The sequence below is a fragment of the Pipistrellus kuhlii genome, unplaced genomic scaffold (genome assembly GCF_014108245.1).
Source record: "Pipistrellus kuhlii isolate mPipKuh1 unplaced genomic scaffold, mPipKuh1.p scaffold_m20_p_12, whole genome shotgun sequence".
Classification (NCBI taxonomy): Eukaryota; Metazoa; Chordata; class Mammalia; order Chiroptera; family Vespertilionidae; genus Pipistrellus; species Pipistrellus kuhlii.
The window spans coordinates 47,268,723-47,291,700 of NW_023425427.1; the positions used below are offsets into that span (position 1 = coordinate 47,268,723).

Genomic DNA, 22,978 nt, shown 5'->3' on the forward strand with positions numbered 1-22,978 from the left:
TGCAGATGTTAGTCTCCCTCTATGCATGGAAGATCATTTCAGATACCACGCATAAAAGGTGAAGACTACCTTTGAACCCAAAACCGCCTCTTATTTCTCTTTCTCTTACTTCCCTTTCAAAACAATGACCCAGATCTGACTTTAGCACTCTTCTATGATCGAATCCAAGGACCCACTTGTACACATTTATCCGAAGACTCAGAGCCACGTTTTTGTTTTGTGTGTTTTTTAATCTATACAATAAACCAACTCTTAGAAGCCCATAGGTGAATCCTTTCATTACAACCCGAAAACTCACCACTCAAAATTGGAGCCACCTGTTCACAGCTCTGATCTCCAGTACGCAGCTTTTATCTCTGAGGTCAAATCGGGCACCTCACATGGGTACCAACTTTCCTCATAGCCCTGTGATTACGTAATCTCTCCGATTTAATTATATTTCTTCTCTGGATTTCTTTTCTTTTCTTTTCTTTTTTTTTTTAACCAAGGCCAAAGGCATTAACATGCAACAAAAATTCTCAACGTGAGTGATAAAATGCATTAAAAAGTAACCTTTAATCCGCACTATTAACTGATTTTTATTCTATTTTGGCACGTTTGAAGTAACTCATCTGAGGATTAGTTAGGCTTTTCTACACTCCTTTTTATCGGGGCTCCACCATTCTTGATGTAGTTTTGAGAGAAAAGGGTTTTGCAAAAACTGTAATAATCTCCCAGCTGGAGGTGGCTGGAAAGTCTTTTAGTGCTCATTGTGCCCGTAATGTGCAAGAAGCCTTTGTGCTCCTCCGCTCCTCGTTGTACACGCGGAGCCGTGTTCGCTGATAAAATACTTATAGGCCAGTTATTCTGGATTAATGGAAAGCCCAATAAAATTTTATTTCAAATGCTGAAATGTATCTTCAGCCTTGACGGCAGGAAACTCTCAGCCCTGGTGAGTTGCCTCAATCGTTGTCATGTGAGTGGGCAAAGGCGGTCTTGAAATTTTTAAGATGATTGTCAAACAGAGAATGAGTCCAAAAATTCGAGACTGTGCACTGGGCCGGAATGGCTGAAGCCTCGGGACAAACACACTGATCTGATCACATAGCGGTAGGCTGCTGGATCTTGCCCACACAACCTTTACAGCGAAGTTTTCCCCCTGCCCTTTAAGCCGATGGGGATAACTCAGACACATGACACAAAAGGAAACCGACGTCACCGGATTTTTAACATTATAACATCAATTTCGGGGGTAGAGGGCATTGTTCTAATTCTACATGTAGCCAAAAACGCGAATTTAAAGTCAAAGACTTAGCACTTCCTCTGAACTTCCAGCCCCTGAGAAGGACATTTAAATATTCAATTATCATGGGTTATAATTCAAACTCAATTTTCACACTTTTCCACAATTTTCACAATTCCCAAAAGGTCGTTAAGTGCAAAAAGCAAAGTCTAACTTTATAGAGTTCAAGTTTTAAAATCTGTCTAAACAGAAGCAAAAAGTTGCAATATGTCATGGTCTGAGACACAAAATGGTATTGCAGGAGAGTGCTAAAATTACTCATTTTCTGCTGCACGCCCTTCCTGTAAATCAGAAGTTCACATCATAGAGATCCGTATCTAACACAGAAAGCATAGCTGCAAAGGAGAAATGATAGTGTCTGAAACCAAGAGGGTTAAACATGTTTTTTGTGAGACCACTGGCAGCATCTACAGCAGCTGTCTAACTTTGCCTGTAATGATCATAGCAAAAGCCCAAGGAAGGGACCAATACTGTGCTTGGTCTTTAGTAACCAGATCGTTTCTATTTCATTTTCAGCCAAGGGAATGGAAAATGAAAACAGAATTATTCCTCAGTCAGTAAGTTTGCTTGACAAGCTAATTTTTACCAACCTTTAACTTTTATGCACATGTATATCCATAAGAGCTGTTTCTCTTTTTGTGTAAGAGAGCATTAATAATTTTAAAATACTGGCTACACACAAGATAAACTTCAGATGGCTATCACTTCTTTAAACCCGCTTATAAAAAAAAAAGTGCTCAAGGACTAGCTAAAATAGCAAAAAAAAGAAAAGACAGTCACTGCTGTAAACCTGAGCCACAGATCTTTGATTCCATCAGTGAAGAAAACTGCAGATTTCATACTACTTTCTACAACCTGAAACAACTGTAATCATTTTTATAGAAGAACCAAATTCAGTTCCTCAAAGATTATAATTTTCCACCTAAAACTACTTGCATTGTTTAAAATAAACAAAAGCTCGCTCATTATATATCGTCATCCAGTTATTACTAACATTTCTGAGATACCTACTCCTAAATTCTTCTTTACCTAGCCTATGAAAAACAGGTATTCCAGGCATCTAACTAATCAGAACTTACAAATATTTATTTTAAACAGAAGTCTAACATTCCTCAGAAAAATTACTTTCTGAAGAACCTAAGAGAAACAAAGTAATCAAATCAATGAACCTGGTTAATAACAACAGGTTCATACTCTAAAATAATTTTAAATTAAGTTATGTATATATAGTCAAGACTGCAATGTTCCTCATTTCAATATTTACAATGAGTAAGTAAATACAATATTTTGTTCAAGTAAATTTGCCTAAAAAACACTTTTATTTTTTATTTTTTATTACAAAGGGCATCCTACCCCAGTACTTAATTTGTAATTTCAATCCTGTTTACTTCCACAAAAGTCTGGCCCTACACAATTTTAGTAAATTTCAAGCCAACATGCATTTATGCTACATGTCACAGGTAAGAGGCACTAATTATAAGCATATCTGACATACTTTTTAATTATAACAAATCCTGCATTTTACACTATCTCAACAAGAAGAAATATGTCTATTTAACATTTCAACATGATGACTAGGTGTTGATTTCTAAAGGAGAAAAATTAAAAGAGACAAAAAACACCTATAATTAAAAAACATTGCAAATGGGTATTCATGAACTGACATATATGTATATGAATGGGTTACTTGTTTTAAAAAGTAAACCTCAAATACTGGGTTAATGTATGATCTTTGTAGGGATTTAAACCATAAATTCTTCAAATTAAATAAATTGGTTTGCAAGTAATTGATGATGGAACCTCAAGAATGGAAAACTATCTCTATATATTCTCTATGGCTCGGGAATTTAACTGGTTATGTTCAACATAATGCTTGGAGCCCATGGCCTGTAAAATCTCCCATGGAGATTCAGGACCACCCATTGAAAATAGCACAACATTATTGCCTCAAGCAAGAAGCTGGTACATAAGACTGGTTATTCAAGTCTTTTAAATACTATTTTATTGAGGGATTGTGGGAAGTGAGGGAGGGGAAGAAGGGGGATTCATGAGTAGTGGGGAAGGAAAACTCAGACAGAAAAAAAACACACACAGTAATTTCTAAAGCAGAGGTTCCTGTAGTACCCCCAAGCTCCTCATCACCCCCCCTTTTTAAACAGCTACATAAACAAAGTAGTAAGTGCTCGATTTCAGAGAGAATTACATTATACTCCATTTGAACAGCCTACAAAGTACTTTTATTTGAAAAGCTGCTTCTCCCCTGTTATAAACAATTTTACTCAGCCCCGATTTCAGACAAGAGAAGATGGCTCTTAGAGGGAAGGGAGGTGGGGTTAGGAAAAACTCGCTCAGTGTCTTTCAATGGCTAAAACAGTTGATCCAATAAAGATCTTTTAGAGAAAACTTGAAGTCTATTTTTTTTTTCTCCTCCAAGTAAGCAAATCATACAGGAGGGCTTTTCTTTTCTAGGGTACTGCCTGCACCCTGTCTCTTTAAATTCCAGGCCTGCCCCATTTCCCACGCATTCAATGAAAGCAACACGTTTGCTGGCCTCCGGCCCACAATGTCAAGTAGTTTTCTTGCTATTGAATTTCAAGATTATTCTTTTGGATCATTTGCCCTTTAGTTTTAAGCACGCCAAAGCAAAAATAATGTCTTTCTACAATAACATAAAGAAAACTCTGAGGTCTTTACAAGACTACAAGCAGAGAACACCTTGTCCCTGCGTTCCCCTTTCACTGCAAAATATGCTCCAGCTCTGTAACTCTAAATAAGGGCCATTTACACATTATCTTGGGCTCCTTTAGCTCTGTCTGTCCTAGAATAAAATTCTATAAGTATATTTATTTACTTTAATACCAAGTGTGAAATCTCTAACAACCTGCAATATTCAAACCAAGTGTACATATTACTCAAAATCTCAGCTCTTCATTTGGCCCCTCAAGTATTTCGTGAGAACGGGTTTTAAAGCAATTACTTAATTTTCTCTAATTGCAGTTAAGACATCTACATGAATTAATTTAATAACAAAAACAGCAAGCCAGCATCATGATCTGTAGTCAAGGTGCCAGTTTATTTATCTCATTCCCATACACACCTTAATTCTAAAGAAAGGAATCAGGCTACTAGGAACCCCATTTAGAATTCCCTTTAAAGAAAGAGAAAAAAAGTTAAAAACATATTAGAACTAAATTAAGCTCATGGAAAATAATGTTATCCCAAATGTTAGCAAACAGAACTTAAAAGAGCAATTTTATTCACATAGTTGATAAAGAAATGCTCAGATCACAAATATCAATTTTTATTATTTTTATTCTAAAGTGGAGTTTAATCTGGCTAATTATAACTTATGAATTTTATAAATGCATCTAATACAGACTTATTTTTATTTGGCATATAGTTTTGCTATGTATTTGAGCAAGTATAATTTTAATGGCTATTATTTAAAAAATATTAAAAAGGTAAAAGATGTTTCCCACAGACTGAAATATCATGGACTAAATCCTATAAATTTTAGATAATAAATTTAAGATTACACCTTTTAAGTTAACTAAAATTACATCCCTCGTTTTGCAGAAATCATTATTTTTAGTTGAAAGCTTATTTTAAACATGTTCATTTGTACAAGGAATATTCATATCAATCTATCTGCACAATAGTATACTAATAGTATTAAAACTGTTTCAGTACTAAAATATTGTTTGTGCAATTATGCATCAACTCCCCATCCAAGAAAGACCATTTCTCTCCCTACCCTAGACATAATTATTTTTGCATTGGTTTTGGTAATGTTTTTAAGTAATTTTTTCTTCTCATAATTTAGTTCTCAATGTTTAACTTCTCAAATATATACAAAAACGCAAACTAGAAATAGGTCTTTTTTTCCAACTACAGATTCCTAACTCCATCATCATATACTAAACATGATGAGAGTCCTTTTATTTGTAGACAATTTTTAAAGTCAGATTTACTCTCTGAAAAATTTTGTAAAGCTACATATCAAGATAAACATATTAACAAAGTTGTACTTATCAAAGTTCCACAGAAAAAAACTCAAAACTCTTCCAAACATTCCTAAGTACTCCAAAAATTTATACTGTACTGAAATATTAAATATGGTTGTGTTTGTTACAACGAATATCTTATATGAATATGTACTTATAAATCCTGTTAGTCTGGTTAATTTTACAACTGTCATACAACAACAAAAATTATTAAGAAATTTAAAGACATTATTTACATAAATCTTATAATCAACTTATGAAACATTAAGTATATATTCATTTTCATATTTTTGAGAACTCAAATGAGTTTAGGTGGTTAAAACTTTAAATAACAAAATATAAAAATGTTCCTTGAGGAAGACATTCCTGTATATGTTCCAAATGACATAACTTAAAACCAAACCAAGGGATCAGAAAAGAAAGCTTATTTTAAACATGTTCACTTGTACATTTAGATATCCATAAAATGTGTCATGCAAGAAAACTTGAAAAATCCAACTAATTTTGCTGATGGAGGAATTTTCTGATAGCCCACCTCTCAGAGATAACTTCTCTTGGCATTTTGCTATAGTATTTTCTTCCCATCTTCTCCTTTATGTATTTTTATCTATCACAATTCTCAAAACGTGGGTAACGATGAACAATTCTGGTATGAAGAAAATGGACTGAACTAAGTACTAAAATCAATGATGATAAGCCCAAAAAAAGAATCTCCACAGAAAGACACTATTTCAAATAGCATTTAACTACAAGCTACTCTATAGCTGCCTTTAAAACATCAGAACGCGCTCACATATTTGCTGCTTTCTTTAAAAATGTCTGCATTTATGTGCTTTTATATAAATTAAAGCCACGGCTCCAGTGAGTCATTAGATAAGCTGAAATAATAACTGGAATTCCTTTTCTTTGACCTACAAGTTATGCAGGCTGTTGCAAGTAAAGAGTAGAAGGGCACTTGCTTTTCAAGACAACTTCAACAAAACATAAGTAGTTATCTGAAACATGATACTTCATAAAAGCAAACTGCGTGACACAATTTCAAGATCTGGGCTATATTATATGAAATACAAAATAAATAAATAAATAAGTCGGTCAACTTCCATGAAAAACTCAATGATCTAACAACCTGGTCAAGAACTATACTTGAAAGTAGTAGTTTCAAATAAACACAGGGTGTCTCGAGTTCTTGGAATGTTCCAGCCTACAAGAAGCTGGTGGTTGGTGTAAATGGCACAATAATGAGAAAGTAATTTTTCATAACCAAAACTTCATCACCTACTACATGAAATGCCTCGGTTATCTTCTACCTCCCTATCACAGCAAGCCTTTTACCCATTTCACTGTTCACTCACCATTAAAAACAGTTCAATTCCAATATACAAAAGTTCATATCAACATTATTCAAACTACACTTATGAAAAGTGAGAAATTAAATATAGCGGCACATACCTATTGTCTTGCATGACAACTAACCAACATACAGATGATAGCCAATAAATGCTCGTTGTTTCATCATTATAAAAACACTACATCAGTCATACACTCAGAATGTATCCTTTTTTAAAAAACGAAAGAAAAATGGTATTTCAGGGCTAGAAAAGCCCACAGAGTTTATTTAGTCCAAACACATTCCTTCTACCTCCCAGGCCTAGGCCTTTCCTGCTGCATTGCTAAATACTGCTCCTACCAGTTACTGGAATACATCTGACTCCTTTTTTTAAAGCTAAAAGGCTAGTTTTATTTCCTGGATTAAGTAGTAAAAAAAAAAGATAGACCTGGCCAACTCTCTCAAATTTGTGTGTGACTTTTTAAAAAGCAGCCAAAGCAGGTGAAGGAAGAATAAGGGAGAACAATTCATTTCACCTATAACATAAGCTAGAAACACATTCTAGATGGATTCTCGGCCAACACAATGTTTCCTGTTAAATTCAAGTGGTGGTTCTGTTTGCACCAAGTCAATTGTTAGAGGTATGGAAGAAGTGAGCTTTAGAACAGTGCGTAATAATTTGCCACTTTGGAGAGTGGACCCTAAAGTCTGAGTTCTAACACTCTTTTTCTGAGTCGCAATATCTACCTTCATGTTATATTGTTGCCAAAACTTCCAATGTCTAGACTACATTGATCAGAGGTACGAGTGCTATCTACAGTGACAACACAGGTCCCATCTCATCTGATGTGTACCCCTACTGCGATACAGGAGAAACCACGGGTTCACACTAAAGGAAAGGTGAGTGCTGGGCTGACGGAAGCGTGTAACACGTGCTGGTGCCAGACGGTCCGTATGAGGAGGAAGGCAGCTTTCCACGGCTCCTGCTAGTTTTGTGCACAGGTAGGAAAAGTCCGACAACAAACAACTCTGATATGACAAACGTCATTCAACATTTTGAACAATTCATCCCACTAAAAGCAACCAAATCCCAACAACCTAAACTCTCTAATTTTCACTGAGTCGCTACAAAACAGTTGCTTATAATACCGGAACACAGAAAGAAATCAAACAAAGGAAACTATTTTGTAAAATAGAGAATTTTTTTATTTAATACAAAGGAAGTTTTTATTATTCAGCAATTCCTAATAATGTAGTATTTTGGATAAAAGGTGTGGATGACATGAAGTCTACCATGAGCCTTGTTTTTAAACATTCAAAATGTCATACATGATTATTAAAAATAAATAGATACCTAGAATAATCTGACAGTAAACTCTCCCAACACCACCCAGAGAGGAAGGAAGAAGGAGGAAGAAAGAGGCACAAAACCTATTTGCAAAAATTAAAGGCATCATGCAGACTAAATGTATATGCAGACATATCAAGAGGCAAGTAAATCTGGCTACTCTCTAGGCCACTGCTATGGTTATTAATATTTTATAAAATTGTTAATGTATATTTTGCTTTTTTAAAATCAATACCTCTACACAGCATTTGGCATGGCACTGATGGGAAAATAACTGACTAATGATTTCTGCTGGAGAGGAACAAAAAAAAAAAAATCTACATTTGGTAAAATCGAATATTTTAAAATGTATTTGGCTCTGAGAATATCAATGTTCTAACATAGGTAATAGCTCTAATTCAGTTCAACTGATCATCTTTATGATCACTTGGGAGCATTCACTTAAATAAAAGGACCTCAGAATCCATTTCAAAATAAGCCATAAATTTCCTTAATAAAATAATGATGGTGCATTGATTCTATCCAAAAAAGTTAATTGTTAACTACAACAGACCTACTAACCCATGCCCAACTGCTTAGCCTTATCGTTTTAGAAATCCAATGGTCATAACTTTCTTCAGGCCTCCACCACTGCAAACTTACCACACTTAAAAGAATTAGGTCATACAGCGTTATTTGGTAAAACGATGTTCTGCATCCTTCATGGAATTACAATCCCGTGGGAGAGGGGGAGACTAAAGGGGATGGCAATATTAGAGGGTACCTACCATTCAGTAAAATTTTTTCCTAATGATTTAATCTCAAAAGAAAACCTCAAATTCATAAACGGAATTTAATGCTGCCTGAAAGTAGCTACAGAGCTTCTTCCTTTAAACAATATCTGCCATGGTTACCACCACTTAATTAAATCCTAGATCATGTCTACAAAAGCAGTTACTGCCGAACATTAGTCTGCTAATATAAGTGAATAATTACTCAATATTTTAAAAGTAAACATTTGCTGCCATTTATTATAGTTATCTTTGCACCAGCACACTTGTGACTCATTGTGTCTACATGCAAAATCACTTCACATTTCCAGGCTGCCGACTGAAAGCAAAATGAGAGGGCAAGAATGAAGAATCTCAAGTGTCCTTTCCAGCTCTAAAAGACACAAGCACGCTTACATCCCGACCCCCCAATCCTTTCACTGTATCCTATGCATACCAAGTCTACTGGTTAAGCACATTACCATGACCACAAATTATATTCTTAAACAAAACCCCAAAACCAAACAGGAAAGCAAAACAAAATATATCATTTTGACACAATTGAAAACTTGTATATGACCAAAAACTACCATACATTAGGCTACAAGAGAAAGAGACAAAAATAGGAAAAGATCTTTTCAACACAAATAGCAAAGGATTAACACCCTACATATAAAAACAAAAAACAACAACAACAACAAAAAACTAGCATCTCAACATCTTTTGTTTAAAACAAAAGATATAAAAAGTCAATAAAGAGGAAACCCAAATGGTCAGAAACATATCGAAAAGGCTTAACCAAATAGAAACCAGAGAAATGCAAATGAAAACGAAAAGATACCATATTAAAACTAAATATCAAAAATAAGAAACCTTGAAATATCCAACGTTGGCAAAGATGTAGAAAAAATAGTATGCATTCCCTGACAAGGCATAAACTGTCACAACTACTTTGTAGAGCAATCTAACAATGTTTGGTACAAATGAAAAAGTACCCTCAACTCAAATTGTAGGTTTATGTCCAAAATCTTATTCATTTGTACAAGGTAAAACCTACAAAGATGTTCAGAATGGAAAATGACCTATGTAGTCCTTAACAGAGAAACAGAAAAGTAAGCATAAACATAGCCCTACAATGAAATACTAGGCAGAAGAACTTAAAGGAGATGAATTGGCTCTCAATAAATGAAATACCAAAAGGTTCAAAAACAGCCGTAGTCAGTTTGGCTCAGAGGATAGAGCATCAGCCCTCAGACTGGAGGGTCTCGGGTTCGATTCCTGGTCAAGGGCACATACCTGGGCTGGTTAGCTTCCTGTCCCAGTGGAGATGCATGAGGGAGGCAATCAGTTAATGTGTCTCTCTCACATTGATGTTTCTGTCTCTCTATCTTTCCCCCTCCCTTCCACTCTCTCTAAAAATCAATGGGAACAACAACAGAAAGTTCAAAAACGTCTTGGGGGTAGGAGGAAAGCAAGATACAAAATTATTCACTCACGAAAATGTTCTGGAATTAAATCATGGCAATTGTTGCACAAGCCTGTGAATATACTAAAACCTACTAAATGTTCCACTTCAAAGGGGTGAGTGTGATGGTATGTGAATTATATCTCAATTGAAGAAATGATTCTCCCAGTATGACAATCTTTATGAATATTTTAAGACACAATACCCTATGACTTACAGTAATATAAATGTGCAAATGTACATTAATAGACGGAAGAAAGGCTGAAGAGCTGGAAGAAAAGGTTGAGTAGCATTTAAAAATTTTAGTTGAATCTACAATACTTTAAATCCCTAAAATCAAAACAAGGAAGCAAATATGATAAAATGTAAACACTTTCATTCTTGGCAGTGGGGATTTGAATGTTTGTTATCATTCTTTCCATTGTGTTTTCCTGAACTTTTTTTTTTTTTAGGACTATCAAAAAGGCACAAAACAGGCATATCACAAATGACAAAATGGTAAATACCAAGTACATACATAAGATACCTGTCGTTACTAATCAACTAAGTGCAAATAAAAATGGGGTATTATTTCATCCAGTAGATTGGCAAAGATTAAAAAAAACAAAAACTGGGGGCAGAGAGGTCAACCAAAAACTTGTATCCATGCAAATGAGCATGACCAGTGGACACAGACAACATGGGGGAGGGGGCATGTGCTAGGGGCCAGGAGCAGGCGCGGAGAAGTCAATAGGGGAAAAAGGAGACATATGTAAAACTTTCAACAATAAAGAATTTTTTAAAAAACTGCCTGGCCAATGTGACTCAGTGGTTGAGCCACAAGCTATGAACTTGGAGATCACAGTGCGATTTCCAGTCAGGATACGGGTTGTGGGCTCAATCCCAGTGTGGGGTGTGCAAAAGGCAGCAGATCAATGATTCTCTCTCATCACTGATGCTTCTATCTCTCTCTCCCTCTCCCTTCCTCCCTGAGATCAATAAAAATATCTTTAAAAATAAATAAATAAAAACTATAATTCCCAGTACTGGCAACCATGTGGAGAAATAGGCAGTATAAACTGGTGCAATCTTTTTGAAGGAAAGTTGGTGATGCATATCAAAATTTAAAATCTACATACCTTGACTCACCTACCTCCCATCTGGAAAGTTAACATTAAAAATTATTGAAGAGCCATAAGAATAAATGTCAAGGCCTCAGCTAGGTGACTCGGTTGGTCAGAGTATCATCTGGTACATCAAAAGGTTGCTGGTTCAATCCCCAGTTGGGGCAGATGCTGGAGGTAACCCATCAATGTATGTTTCTCTCTCTCTCTCTCTCTCTCTCTCTCTCTCTCTCTCTCTCTCTCTCTCTCTCTCTCTCACACACACACACACACACACACGCTCTCGCTCTCGCTCTCTTTTTCTCTCTTTCTCTCTCTTTCTCTCCTCTCCTCCCCCTTCCTCTGTCTCTAAAAATCAATGAAACATGTGCTCAAGTGAGGATTTAAATGAATGTCAAGGATGTTCACATAGCATTATTCATATCAAATTCAAACTGAGAACAATCTATATGTCCAAATAATGTTGACAAATCTATATTCAATGTAACACCATAAAATTCAGCTTTAAAAAGATGAAATTCCATCTCTGCAGGGTAAGAATATCTATCTATGCTTTAGTGCTTTATCCCCAGCTCTGTACAATTGTGCAATGTAATTTCTATGATATTTATAACAAAAGCTTTAAAAAAAAAAACAACACTTATGAACTACCTGTATTATCATCAATGGGCAAGTATTTATCCAAAGACACTTTTCAGACAAGTTGTAGTCCCAAAAATGGTTATAGCACTACAAGCAAGAATAAGGAGAACCACAAAGTATAAGAGAATAAAATTTAAAGCATTACAATATATGTTATTAGGAAGAGAATGAACTAAAGAGATCCTGGCCACATGCACACAAAACAAATGTTTTAAGAGGGTATGATTTTGTATCACTAAACAAGAGAATTTCTCTTTCTACATGTCAGCTTCTTCTCTGAGGAGTAAAAGCATAAACTAAAACAAAGTATAAAAGCCAAAGGAACAAAATATAGAAATCTATATGATTTCTATTAGGGCAATGTGACACATTATGTTTCAAAGATCAAAAATATTCTACATTCTGGCCAAATAAATTAAAGTCCAATAAAGTTCAGTAATATGTTGAGTCCTTGCTTAATTTTGTAATTGGTATAATTGTATTTAACATCTTCCCCCTGCAAGTTCTCTTTTTTGAAAACGTAAGTCACTAATTTTTTAAAAATTCCACATCTTAGAACTATAAAAGCTGTGTTAAGTAGTGGGAGTCATATGTAATAAATAAAAAAAATTAAAAAAAAGAGCTGAAGGGCTAAGGTTGGTCCATGGGAGATCATTGGGGGAAAAAAAAAAACTTCAAAGAACCAAGAGAAGGAACAAAGATCTTTAAAGTAAAATTATGAGACCCACTGATACTCCTTACCCTGTCTACCTCAAGGAGGTAATTCTATAGAGCACATGTGTCAAACACAAGGCCCGAGGGCCAAATCCGTCCCGCCAGGCCTTGCAATGTGGCCCGCACCGCGCTGTCATCACTGCACTCCGCTGCGTTTCCATCACAATGACAGTTTATGACTGTTCAGTAAACCATTCGGCCCGCGATTTAGGCTGGATTTTAGATTTTGGCCCCTTCTCTGATTGAGTTCGACACCCCTACTATAGAGGGTCCCCTAAAATAATAGATGTAAAAGGCTTGTACAGAACACAGATAACATGGGATAAAATGGACATTAAGTATACAATATATCCAGTAAAACCAAAGTTTGGGATTTCCTTTTCTGAAAAATATTGTTAGATAATTGTTACACTGAAATTTAACCAGGCAAATGCCTTGGAAGATTTATCTTTTCTCTTTCCACTAAATGAATGTTTTATCAGCAACAATAATGGTTTTTAAAAATCAGCTTCCACATATGAAGAGGGCAGTTTATATGTGCCAGGCTGTATGCTGAATACTTCATACTAGAGTTTCTCCAAGTGTAACCCAGGGACCCCAGGATCCCCAAGATCTTTTCCGGGGATTGGCAAAGTTAAAATTATTTTCATAACAACTCTAAGACATTAGCTGCCTTTTTTCACTCCCACTCCCTCCTGAGTGTACAGCAGATATTCCCAGAAGCTATGGTGACATGTGATAACACAACAGACTGAACATAGAAGCACATAACAGGATCCAGTTGTCCTCTATTTAACAAAACATTAAAGAGACACAAAAAATAAAACAATGTCACTCTTTTTTCCTCTTCTTTTGTTTTAGAATTTGTTTAAAATGTCTCTGTTTTAATATCTAATCCAGTAAATGTTAACAGATAAAACGTGCACAAAAAAAGCTCTTCGGAGTCCTCAACTTTTAAGTGTAAAGGGGTCTGAAGACCAATAAATTTGAGAACACCTGATTCCTATTCAGTCAACTTCTGAGGTACTGGTTCTGCTCAATCGTCATTCCCTTGCTTAACACAAAGAAGGACACAAACGAGAAAAAGACACAGAAGTGACTTGCTCAAGATCACACCAGACACCAGACATCTCTTAAGTCAGCATTTGAATGCAAATCCTAACCTTAGCTCCTCACTACTGAGCAATTCAAGATAGTTCAAGATCACTTTTAGGTAGCTTCAAGTTAACCCTGTTTAAAAGGCAATGTTCTATCCTGGGTCTTTACTCTTTGACTTTCAGTCTTAAAAAGTGATGACTGCTCATTGGAGTGCTTTAACTATACAGAATTAACTTTTTTTTTTTTAATCAAACACTGCAAAAATAACCCCCATCACCACCAGCACCTTCAGCACTCTCTGAGAAAACTATTGATGAGAGTGTTTACTTTATAGACATACACGCATAAATATTTTTATCTACTAAGCACATTTTTTAATTGATCACTCTGATTTAGTAACCAGCCTTATTTCACTTAATGTATCTTGAAGATCTTCCTGCACCTACAAGTAGATTTACCTCTTTTTGTATAGATTACCATCATTCACTCCTACTCAAATTGAGAAAAGTTCCCTTATGGCTTACTATTAAAAAACAGTCACAAGAACAATGATCTGCCTTTGTATAGTTGTGAAGCCATATCTGTTTAAAAAAAAAAAAAATTCCTAGAAGTAAAATTCTGGGTCAAAGGGTATAAACGTTTACAATCTTATTAGATTTTGCCAAATGCTCTCCAACATGTCTGTGCCCAATTTACATTCTCACTAACACCACATAAGAGTTCCTCCAGCAACTGAGTTTTCGGGGGCCTTAGACAATTACGCTTATGTTGCTTCAAACTGCCTAGTAGTAAAACTGTTCTCACTGGTCATCTTAATTCCATACAGAATTCTACACAAATCTTATTAACGCGCACTGAGTGTATCAGTATAGTTTTCCACCTTTATTTTTCCTTACACCTTTTAAATACTTCAAAAGAGAAAATACACCAGGTGCATACAATATCTGCAACTAGTAAACCCTGATAAAGTTATTCAAATTATTTCAGAACACAAATCAGTAAAGCTGGGTCAAACATTTAAATCAAAGGAAAGTTATATATGTGGATTTATTAGGCTTTATCTGCCCACTCAAAAGACTAAGGCTACAAATAAAAAGCTATCCATTCATACCACTGGCCAAATTAGCTTACATAAAATAATAAGCAACAGATTTCATATCATAAATGTCAGTGGAACAGATTGTAATAGTAAGGATAGCTGTAATTGAAAAGAAAGTTCATTCAAATTCACATCATACTGTAAATGAAAACATTAATATTTTAAATGAAATGTTTTGAATGTAACTATTCATTTTAGTCATATCAGACTATTATAAATCTTTGGTACTAATAAACAAGATATGGTCTTTTTTTCCTAGTAGATGGTTTTAAAATGCATTATACTCCGACCTGCCTATTCTGTAACATCTAATGGATATTCTAGGCTTCACCATTTCAACAAAATTCTCTCTCTCTCTCTCTCTCTCTCTCTCTCTCTCTCTCTCTCTCTCTCTCTCATTTAGAACTTTGAAATTTGTGTTAGCAGTTTTACATTTAAAATCTCCAATACATCTTTGGGACAGAGTAAAAACTCATTCAATCAAGTTCAATTAGCTCAATCCTGAAATGGCATATGTAATTCTCATTAGGCAACAAGTTGATGATACTATAATTTCTTCCTCTACAAGTTCTCATAATATTACTGTGAAATAAAAGGAAATCAACCTGAAAATTAATTCACTTTTTCAAACCAAAGATTTATGAAACTAAGGAAGGACTCATCCATCTTTGTGGCTAAGGGATTCATCCTCAGTGCTAAGGTCCACTTCTGTTGATCTGCTACTGTGTACAGTGAAAGTGACTAACTTCTTAATAGCCATTCAGAGTTTAGAATATGTGCATTCCCTTGAAGTACTTTGTGACTCGGATTTTTTTCACAAAGCCATTTTTGCAGTTTCTCCCATTTTCAACCCTCACACTTACAGATCTATAATATCGCAAATATAGCACCTTATCAGGTATAGAAGTTGACTTAGAAATGCCTGGCATTTTTATTCTGTGCCTATTCTTATCAGTTTGAAAGACATTACAGGCCAAAAAAATGAGTCCCAGGAGTAAATGGCACGTTTGGTGTTAAATGAACTTACAACTATCCCCAATGAACAGAGAACCCTTCCCTCGCAATCTGAATCATGTGTAATTACAGTATGACAAGGTCTCTCCTGGGCTATGTAAGCTGGCATTTTTCCCAGGACTTGTCACATCATGGGAAGCACACATACAAATAAAAACCCAAAAATAAACATTTTAAAACAATGGCTTATAGACTACATAAAGAAACTCCGCAGTTGAGGATAAAAACTAAAGAGCCCAAGGGACAAGCTGACATCTCAGCAGAGACATTGGGAGGCACAGTGTTATGGAATGGCAACAGCTCCCAGGTGTGGGCTGTGAGGACAGCACCCTCCCATCCCCTCAAGCCGGACAGAAAACCATTAGGGATGGGGAATACTGGGGAACATCACCACACATGCACACACACACACACACACAGAGGCAGAAAATGGTGGTGAAATAGGGGGAGGCTGATCATCTTTAATTTCATAATGCCCATTTGTAGAAGGTCAAGACACCTAAACAAAGTTATCTTAAGTGCAACATCCTTAAGAGCCAACTGACTTTGTTTCCCTAATTCAATACACGTTGCTTTTTTTGTAGTTGTTGTTAAATGTATTTCACCTCCAAGCGAATAGCAGCCAAACGGTCCTAAGAGTGTGCACCAAGGATCTCAGAAGATGCTTTCTTTTGTTTAAATTCCTCTGAGTGGCTCTGAGGGCACATGGAAAAGGGAGCGGGAGATTCCAAGAGGCATCACACCCAACCTCTTAGTGGGACAGAAACTTGACAATAACTCATCCTTATCCCAGTGTTGAGGAAATGTGAATATAATATCCCTAGTTGTATCTTGGTAGAAAACGCCAGCAAAATCTAAATGCCTTTCCCTACAGGCCATGCATCTATTCCTGCCCATCTATTTATTAACCATCCAGCAGAGCCCATCAAATCCAACCATTCAAGTTTTCAAAAGGAACCCTAAAACAGACCACTGAAGGCAAAACATGCATCCTACATCGCAGTGCATGAGCTCTGGAAACAAAAATAAGCATAAAGCACGAGCCCCCCCCCCTCCAAGGCGCACAGTATTTCTTTATCCCACCCCCTGGATGCTCAATAATGTCCACCTAGCTCCAAGCGGAATGGATTTATTACGATGTGACCCTAAGAGGCTGCAGGAGTTCTAGATGCCAATAAAGATTATGGATCAAATGGAAGATAACTACTAACCATTGTGTCCACTTAGATAAATAAACCTGCTCACGAACAAAGCCCCGGATTGTATTTATATTGTTGCCTCCACTAATCCAACTAAAACAACCAGACAAGCTTTCCGAGGCGGTGGGGGAACAGGAATCAGGATTTCTTAAAACTCTCTCCATTGCTTTTAAAATAACACCCGGTTTCTGTTCTTCAAAACTGTCTTATCCTTTCTGGAAAAAAATGTTTGGGCACCCAAGGCTCAGCAGGATTATACAAACTAGAGAGACCAAGGCTAGAAAAAAACCAAGGTGGGGAAGGACTGAAAAAAAACCAGGACAAAACATCGTTCCTCTGAAACTTAAGGCTCGACCTGCTTCCCCTGCCAGATCACATCGGGGCAGACATTTCATTTCCGAAGGTTGCTCAAAACGCAATGAGCGAGCGGTTAAGCGCCGTTGGGGACTATGGATGAGTAACCGCCGCCCCCCCCCCCCCAACTAAACATAAAATCTTGACCGTGTGGGCTGGGGATGGCTAATCCACAAAAGGAAAAGTCCCTGACAACTGGGTTCTCCATGCCTCTGCAGGGAGGAAGGCAGAGAAGACCCTCAAGAGAGGCGACTTCTCTCTCCAGAAGGAACAATAACTACATCCCATACATTCTCTGCCAGTAGCGCAGGTAAGTCTCCATTTCTTTTTTCTTGTCTTTCTTTTCTTTTCTTTTCTTTTCTTTTTTTTTTTTTTGGGGGGGGGGGTTGTGAGGGAGGGAGGCTCATGCTGTTTATTCCCTCCAGCCCCACACCCCACAACTAATTGCACCTTTCCCACAGAAGCCGCCGCAGCTAGCCCCAGAGGACCGGGGAGGGCGGGCTGGGGATGAATAAACACTCGACACCTGACGGTGCTCTCTCTCCGGTGACTTTCCCGCAGCCCAAGCCGCCTGCACGGGCGGCCGGGAGCCCGGACCTCGCCAGCGCGGCGCCGCGCACCCGGGTCCCCGGGCTCCGCGGGGCGAGCGCGCCTGGGGATGGGGATGGGGATGGGGGGTGGGGGGGGGGGAGACCGGGGAGAGGGGAGGAGGGAGAGAGGGGGCCGCGGGCCGCCGGGCGCAGCAGCGATTGTTCCCTCCTCCTCCGCCGGCAAAGACATTTTTTATCCGGCTCCTTTTGTACTCGAGCCCTTACCTCTTTTCGGCCTGGGGAAGCTCTCGTGCAAGTGGAAGACGACTTTCTCCACGAAGTGCTGGATGTTGCTGTGCTCCGGGCCGCGCACGAACACCATCCAGTCGTGGGTGAAGCCCTCCACGGTGGGTTTCTTCCGCACCTGGGCGCGGTGGCCCAGCTCCAGCTTCACCTGCACGGCACACTGCGGGCGGCGGGGGAGAGGCGGCCGTGAGCCACAGCGGGGCGACCCGTCCCACCCTGCCCATCGCGCCGCCTGACATTATTTTTTTTATTTTTTATTTTTTATTTTGATCCTCCTTGAAACGCACATAAAAGGCCACGGCGGTGCCCTCTGCATCCACGTTCCACGCGCGTGGGCGCGCACACTCCACACACACACACACACACACACACACACCCAAAGACACCCCACCGGCCCGGCCCGGGGTCCCCCACTTGGCGCCCCGGGCCCAGCATCCACACCGGCCCGGATTGTAACGGAATGTTACCCCCATTGGGAAGGGGGTCCGGGGTCCGGGGGGAAAGAGGGAAAGCACGCTCAGCCACTACCACCAAGCGCGACCACAAATGCATCGGAAACAAACGAGGAGAAGACTCCTCGGAGCCGGTGCCGCAGGGGCGGGCGGGCGGGCGGGCGGGCAGCTTCCCGGCGTGGGAGGGGAGGCAGCCGGGACCCCGAAGGGGGTTCGGGCGAGCTCCCTGCCTGGAAGTCCCCCGGCGACAGGCACACGCCGAGCGAGTCTTTGTGTGTCCGCGTGTGTGTGTGTCTGCGTGCGTGTGCAGCGCGGTGCCAGGCTGCATGGAAACTACCGGCAGCCGCTGCCGATGGGCACCGACTCCCGTGCTCCTGACCTCGGGGTCTGTGCACGACAAACAACAAAAAAATGAGAGACCCGGTCACGCACACACACAGAGACACAGACCCACGCCCGCGGGGACACGCCGAGGCGGCATCCATAACTTAAGGCGCACACCCCGCACCCTCCGGCGAGAAGCCCCCCATGCGATCGGCGAGGCCATCCTCGCGGAGCCCCCCGCAACACACTTCCAAGAGCCAAAGTGGCCCCAAAGTACCTCCCACCTTCCCCCTCACCCCCCCCCCAAAAAAAAAAAGAAATTCGGAAAGGCAAGGGCGGCGGGCGGACAGCCGCGGAGCCCGGGCGGCGCGCAGCCCCTAGCGGGGGCCAAGTTGGGGCCCCGCCGCTGTCAGCCCGCAGCCGCCGCGCCCGCACGCGCCGCGGACAACGCACCATCGTGGCGGCCGCCCCGGCTGCCCGCCGCGTCCCGGACCGTGCCCGCCCGCGGCTCCCGGCGGCTCCGGCGGCGGCGGCTGGAATATGGCTGAGTTATTATTCTTCGCCTCCTTCCACCGAGTGTGAGTGTGTGTGTGTGTGTGTGTGTGTGTGTGTGTGAGGGCGCGCGTGTGAGCGAGAGTGCGCTTCTTGCGATTGCAAAGAGAGGCGAGGAGGGAGGAGGCGCGGGGGGTGGGGGGGGGGGGGGAGAGAGAGAGAGAGAGAGAGAGAGAGAGAGAGAGAGAGAGAGAGAGAGAGAGAGAATGTGCGCGCGCGCGCGCGCCGTGGGGGGGGGGGGGGGGGGGGAGGGGAGCCGAGGCTGAGCGAGGCGGCAGCTCCCTGCAAACCGTACCCACATTTTCTAATTGAAACCGCTGAGCGCTGGCGCTGGCTTTGGCGGCGCAGGGCGAGGGAGGGAAGGCGGGGGAGTGGGTGGGGGATCTTTTATTATTATTATTATTATTATTAATAATAATAAGTAGTATTATTATTATATTTATTTTCGCATGTACTTACCGAGCTAGCCATGCCTGGGGGCTCGGAGGTGTGCTGGGGTGCTGTGAGGTCCCCCCTCCCCGCCCCCCCCCTCTCAGCTGTAATTCATGAAGAGGCTGCTATGCATGAGAGCGCGCCCGGGAGCAGAGGGTAGATGGCGGGCATGCTCTGCCTTTTTTCCCCCTCCTGCGTTCGCTCTCTCTCGCTCGCTCGCTCGCTCGCTCGCCGGGTTATTAAACTCAGCCCCAAAAGCAAAAGCAGCAGCGGCGGCGGCGGCGGCGGCAGCAGCTCCGGGGCCGGAGGAGGAGATTCCGGAGCATGCGCCGTGGCGCCTGGCACCCGGGCGCCGGGCCTCTGCGGGCGGAGGGGGGCGGAGCGCGCGGGGAGGCCGAGCGGGGAGCTCGAAGGAGCCAATCGCCGGCCGCCGCCCGCCGCCAGGAGGCGGGCCGCGCCGCGCCGGAACGCCCCGCTTAAAGTAACAGGTTCCTGCTGGGGGGGGGGGGGGGCAAAGGGGGCGGGGCGCGGAGGGAGGGGGCGTTGGAGCTGGGAAGAGAGGCCAGCTGGGGAGCCACCCCTGCCCGTGTGTACACTCGCGTCGCCCCACAATAAAAAACGGATTAACACTGCTGGAATGTAGCCACTGCCCAGAGCCCCCAGCCGCCGGAGAAGGGGTGTTAGATGGAGTGTTTGGCGTTAGTTAGCATGCTGGAGAGGAGAGGGAGGGCGGGAGGGGCTTTCTTTTACTTTCCACCACCACGTCTTTTGGGGGTGTTGTGCTGACACGGCAAGAACGCTCACCCCAACAAACTTATTTCAAGGCTGAGCCAGAGAGAAACATGCCATCCTACAAAGAAGCATGAATGGAAGCGATCGCTGGGACTGTTATAACCGGCAACAAGCCCCCTGGTCCCCTGGCCCCCTGGCCCATCCACACACACAGGCGCCGGGGGCCCCCTCCTCCCTGCGCTCCCCACCCATCTGCCACCGCCCCCGCCCCTGAAACCAGAAAGATGAAATGAAGCAGAAAGAAAGGAGAATGCTGTTTCCTTCCCAGGGAACGCCTCCAGGCGGCGGGGAGGCAGCACAGAGCAGCGCCCAGGTGCAGGCGGACTACCTGGGAGCGCCGGGCGCAGACCCTCCGGGAGGGCGCTCGGCGTGGCTTCCTCCGGGATGCTTTCCCTCCTTTCAGCCGGCCGGGGTGCATCAGAACGCGGAGGGTCGTCCTCGGAGGGAGAGCGAGGGGCAACAACGGAGAGTCTTAAACTATCAGATAAAAGTGTACCCTGACGGTGGTGTGCATGAATGGGATGCTGATCTTTAGGCGTATGGGTGACAGCCAACGTAATCCCATCTCTGCGTTATTCATCCCGTTAGGTTCCCCGAGTGACAACCAGTCGCGGAAGTGCTCCCGGGGGCGCGCGCCCGCAACGTTCCCGCTCGGGGGGCGTCTGGCCTCGGGGGCCGGGGAGAGGAACACGGACCCGCTTCCTCCAGCGACGCACACAACCTTTGCAGAGGAAGCGGATAAGATCTAGACAATTGATCTGAAAGTGAAAGACGGGTGTGACTTGGGTTCCTTAAATAAAGATCTTTGCATCTCCCTGAGTTGCTTTTCTGCCGCCTTGATCTTTTTTCTTCCCCCCCCCCCCTTCCTTTTCCCCCCTCTCGCTTTCTCGCTTTCCAGCTTCTTTTCTAGAATCTTTCCTTTGGCTTCATACGCTTTTGCCCAACCTTCGCGCTTTTACTTGCTTCTTTGCTTCTTTCTGGCTCAACTTTTCTTGCTTTCTTTTCATTTTATTTTTTTTTTTAATAAAGACTACCACAAAAGCAAAGTCGTCTTGGCCCTTGGGTTCAAGAGAGGGGTGTGTAACGGGAAGAAGGGTACCTGGAGGATCCGGGGTCTTATTTGTTCATTTTCAGTTCTTCCAGCTGCACACACACACACACACACACACACACACACACACACACACACACACAAATAACCCGAATCAGATCCTCCACTTACAACAAAGAAAACTTATCTGGCTTAAGGACCCCAACCTCTCCCATCTCTCTGTTGAAATGTAGCACAGAGTGGAGAGATCGACGGAGGGAGAAGCGTTTTAATCCAAGGGCTTAGATTTCTCATCTGACCTACATGTGTACTTGATGCATATCATGTACCTGTAGGTGTGTCTGCGCATGCATATGAGGACTGCATTTATATACACATAGGCAAGCTGGGTGTTAGGACCAACAGGAAGGGTGGACCTACTTGCTAAGCACTACTACTTTTTTTTTTTTTAAATAAAATAATCACATTGGAAAGAAGCCCCTTTGGTATAATAAGGTTGGAAACTAATGGCTGTCTGGATGTGCCATTAGTAAAGCCATTTTTTACAAGGTGGCAAGCATAGGCAGCCAAGGTTTTTCACCACACAGGTGAAAAACAACAATCCTGTTTTTATTTTAACTTCAGGGTTTGACTAACTTCTCTTGAAACTTTCTCTTATGACTTGTACTCACGCTGAGAAACTGATGTCTCCTTTTTGCATTTTGTGTTTGCTGAAATTTATTCCAGCAGCCACCAATAAATCAGAGAATCAGAGAGAGTCTTTTCCCAGTGGCCCCTCCTTTCTAGAAGAATGCTTTAAAAACCGAATGTAGGGGTAATTCTCATTATCCCCACCCAAAAGATACAGATTCCGTCAGTAGATGGCGCACAGAGCCCTTCCAGCAACGTCCTTACGTGACCTCTTTTATTGTAGAACAAAAAAGACCAGGAGTGAGGGGAGAAGAAAAAAATATACATAATCCTGAATACCCTAGAATAGATTCAACTTTTGGGTAAATTTATGCCAGTCTGTCAAGTTATTGTTACATCATTATAACAAGCTGAGTGTTAATTTTAAAACAATTAGAAGAGAATAATAACAGATTAATTTAATGTGGAGCGTATCTGAAGACGTTTGCACTTTAAAATGCGGTACAAATGT

The 22,978-nt window shown here is 41.2% G+C and overlaps 1 protein-coding gene across 3 annotated transcripts in view; it reads right to left on the reverse strand.

The window, feature by feature from the left end:
- The window catches only part of MLLT3 (MLLT3 super elongation complex subunit), a 258,074-nt gene extending 236,638 nt beyond the window's left edge, over positions 1–21,436 (reverse strand). Inside the window, exons 1-2 of one of the 3 annotated variants that reach the window (XM_036434174.2) lie at positions 21,115–21,436; positions 18,214–18,394 (exon numbers count right to left, since the gene is read on the reverse strand). In XM_036434174.2, the coding sequence (XP_036290067.1) occupies positions 18,214–18,394; positions 21,115–21,204 (271 nt within the window). In that variant the 5' untranslated portion in view covers positions 21,205–21,436. Of the gene's footprint in view, positions 1–18,213; positions 18,395–19,463; positions 19,675–20,021; positions 20,340–21,114 lie in introns of those variants that run through there. The other 2 variants (XM_036434172.2, XM_036434173.2) reach the window with 2 other exon arrangements.
- Between the last annotated feature and the right edge of the window lie 1,542 nt (positions 21,437–22,978).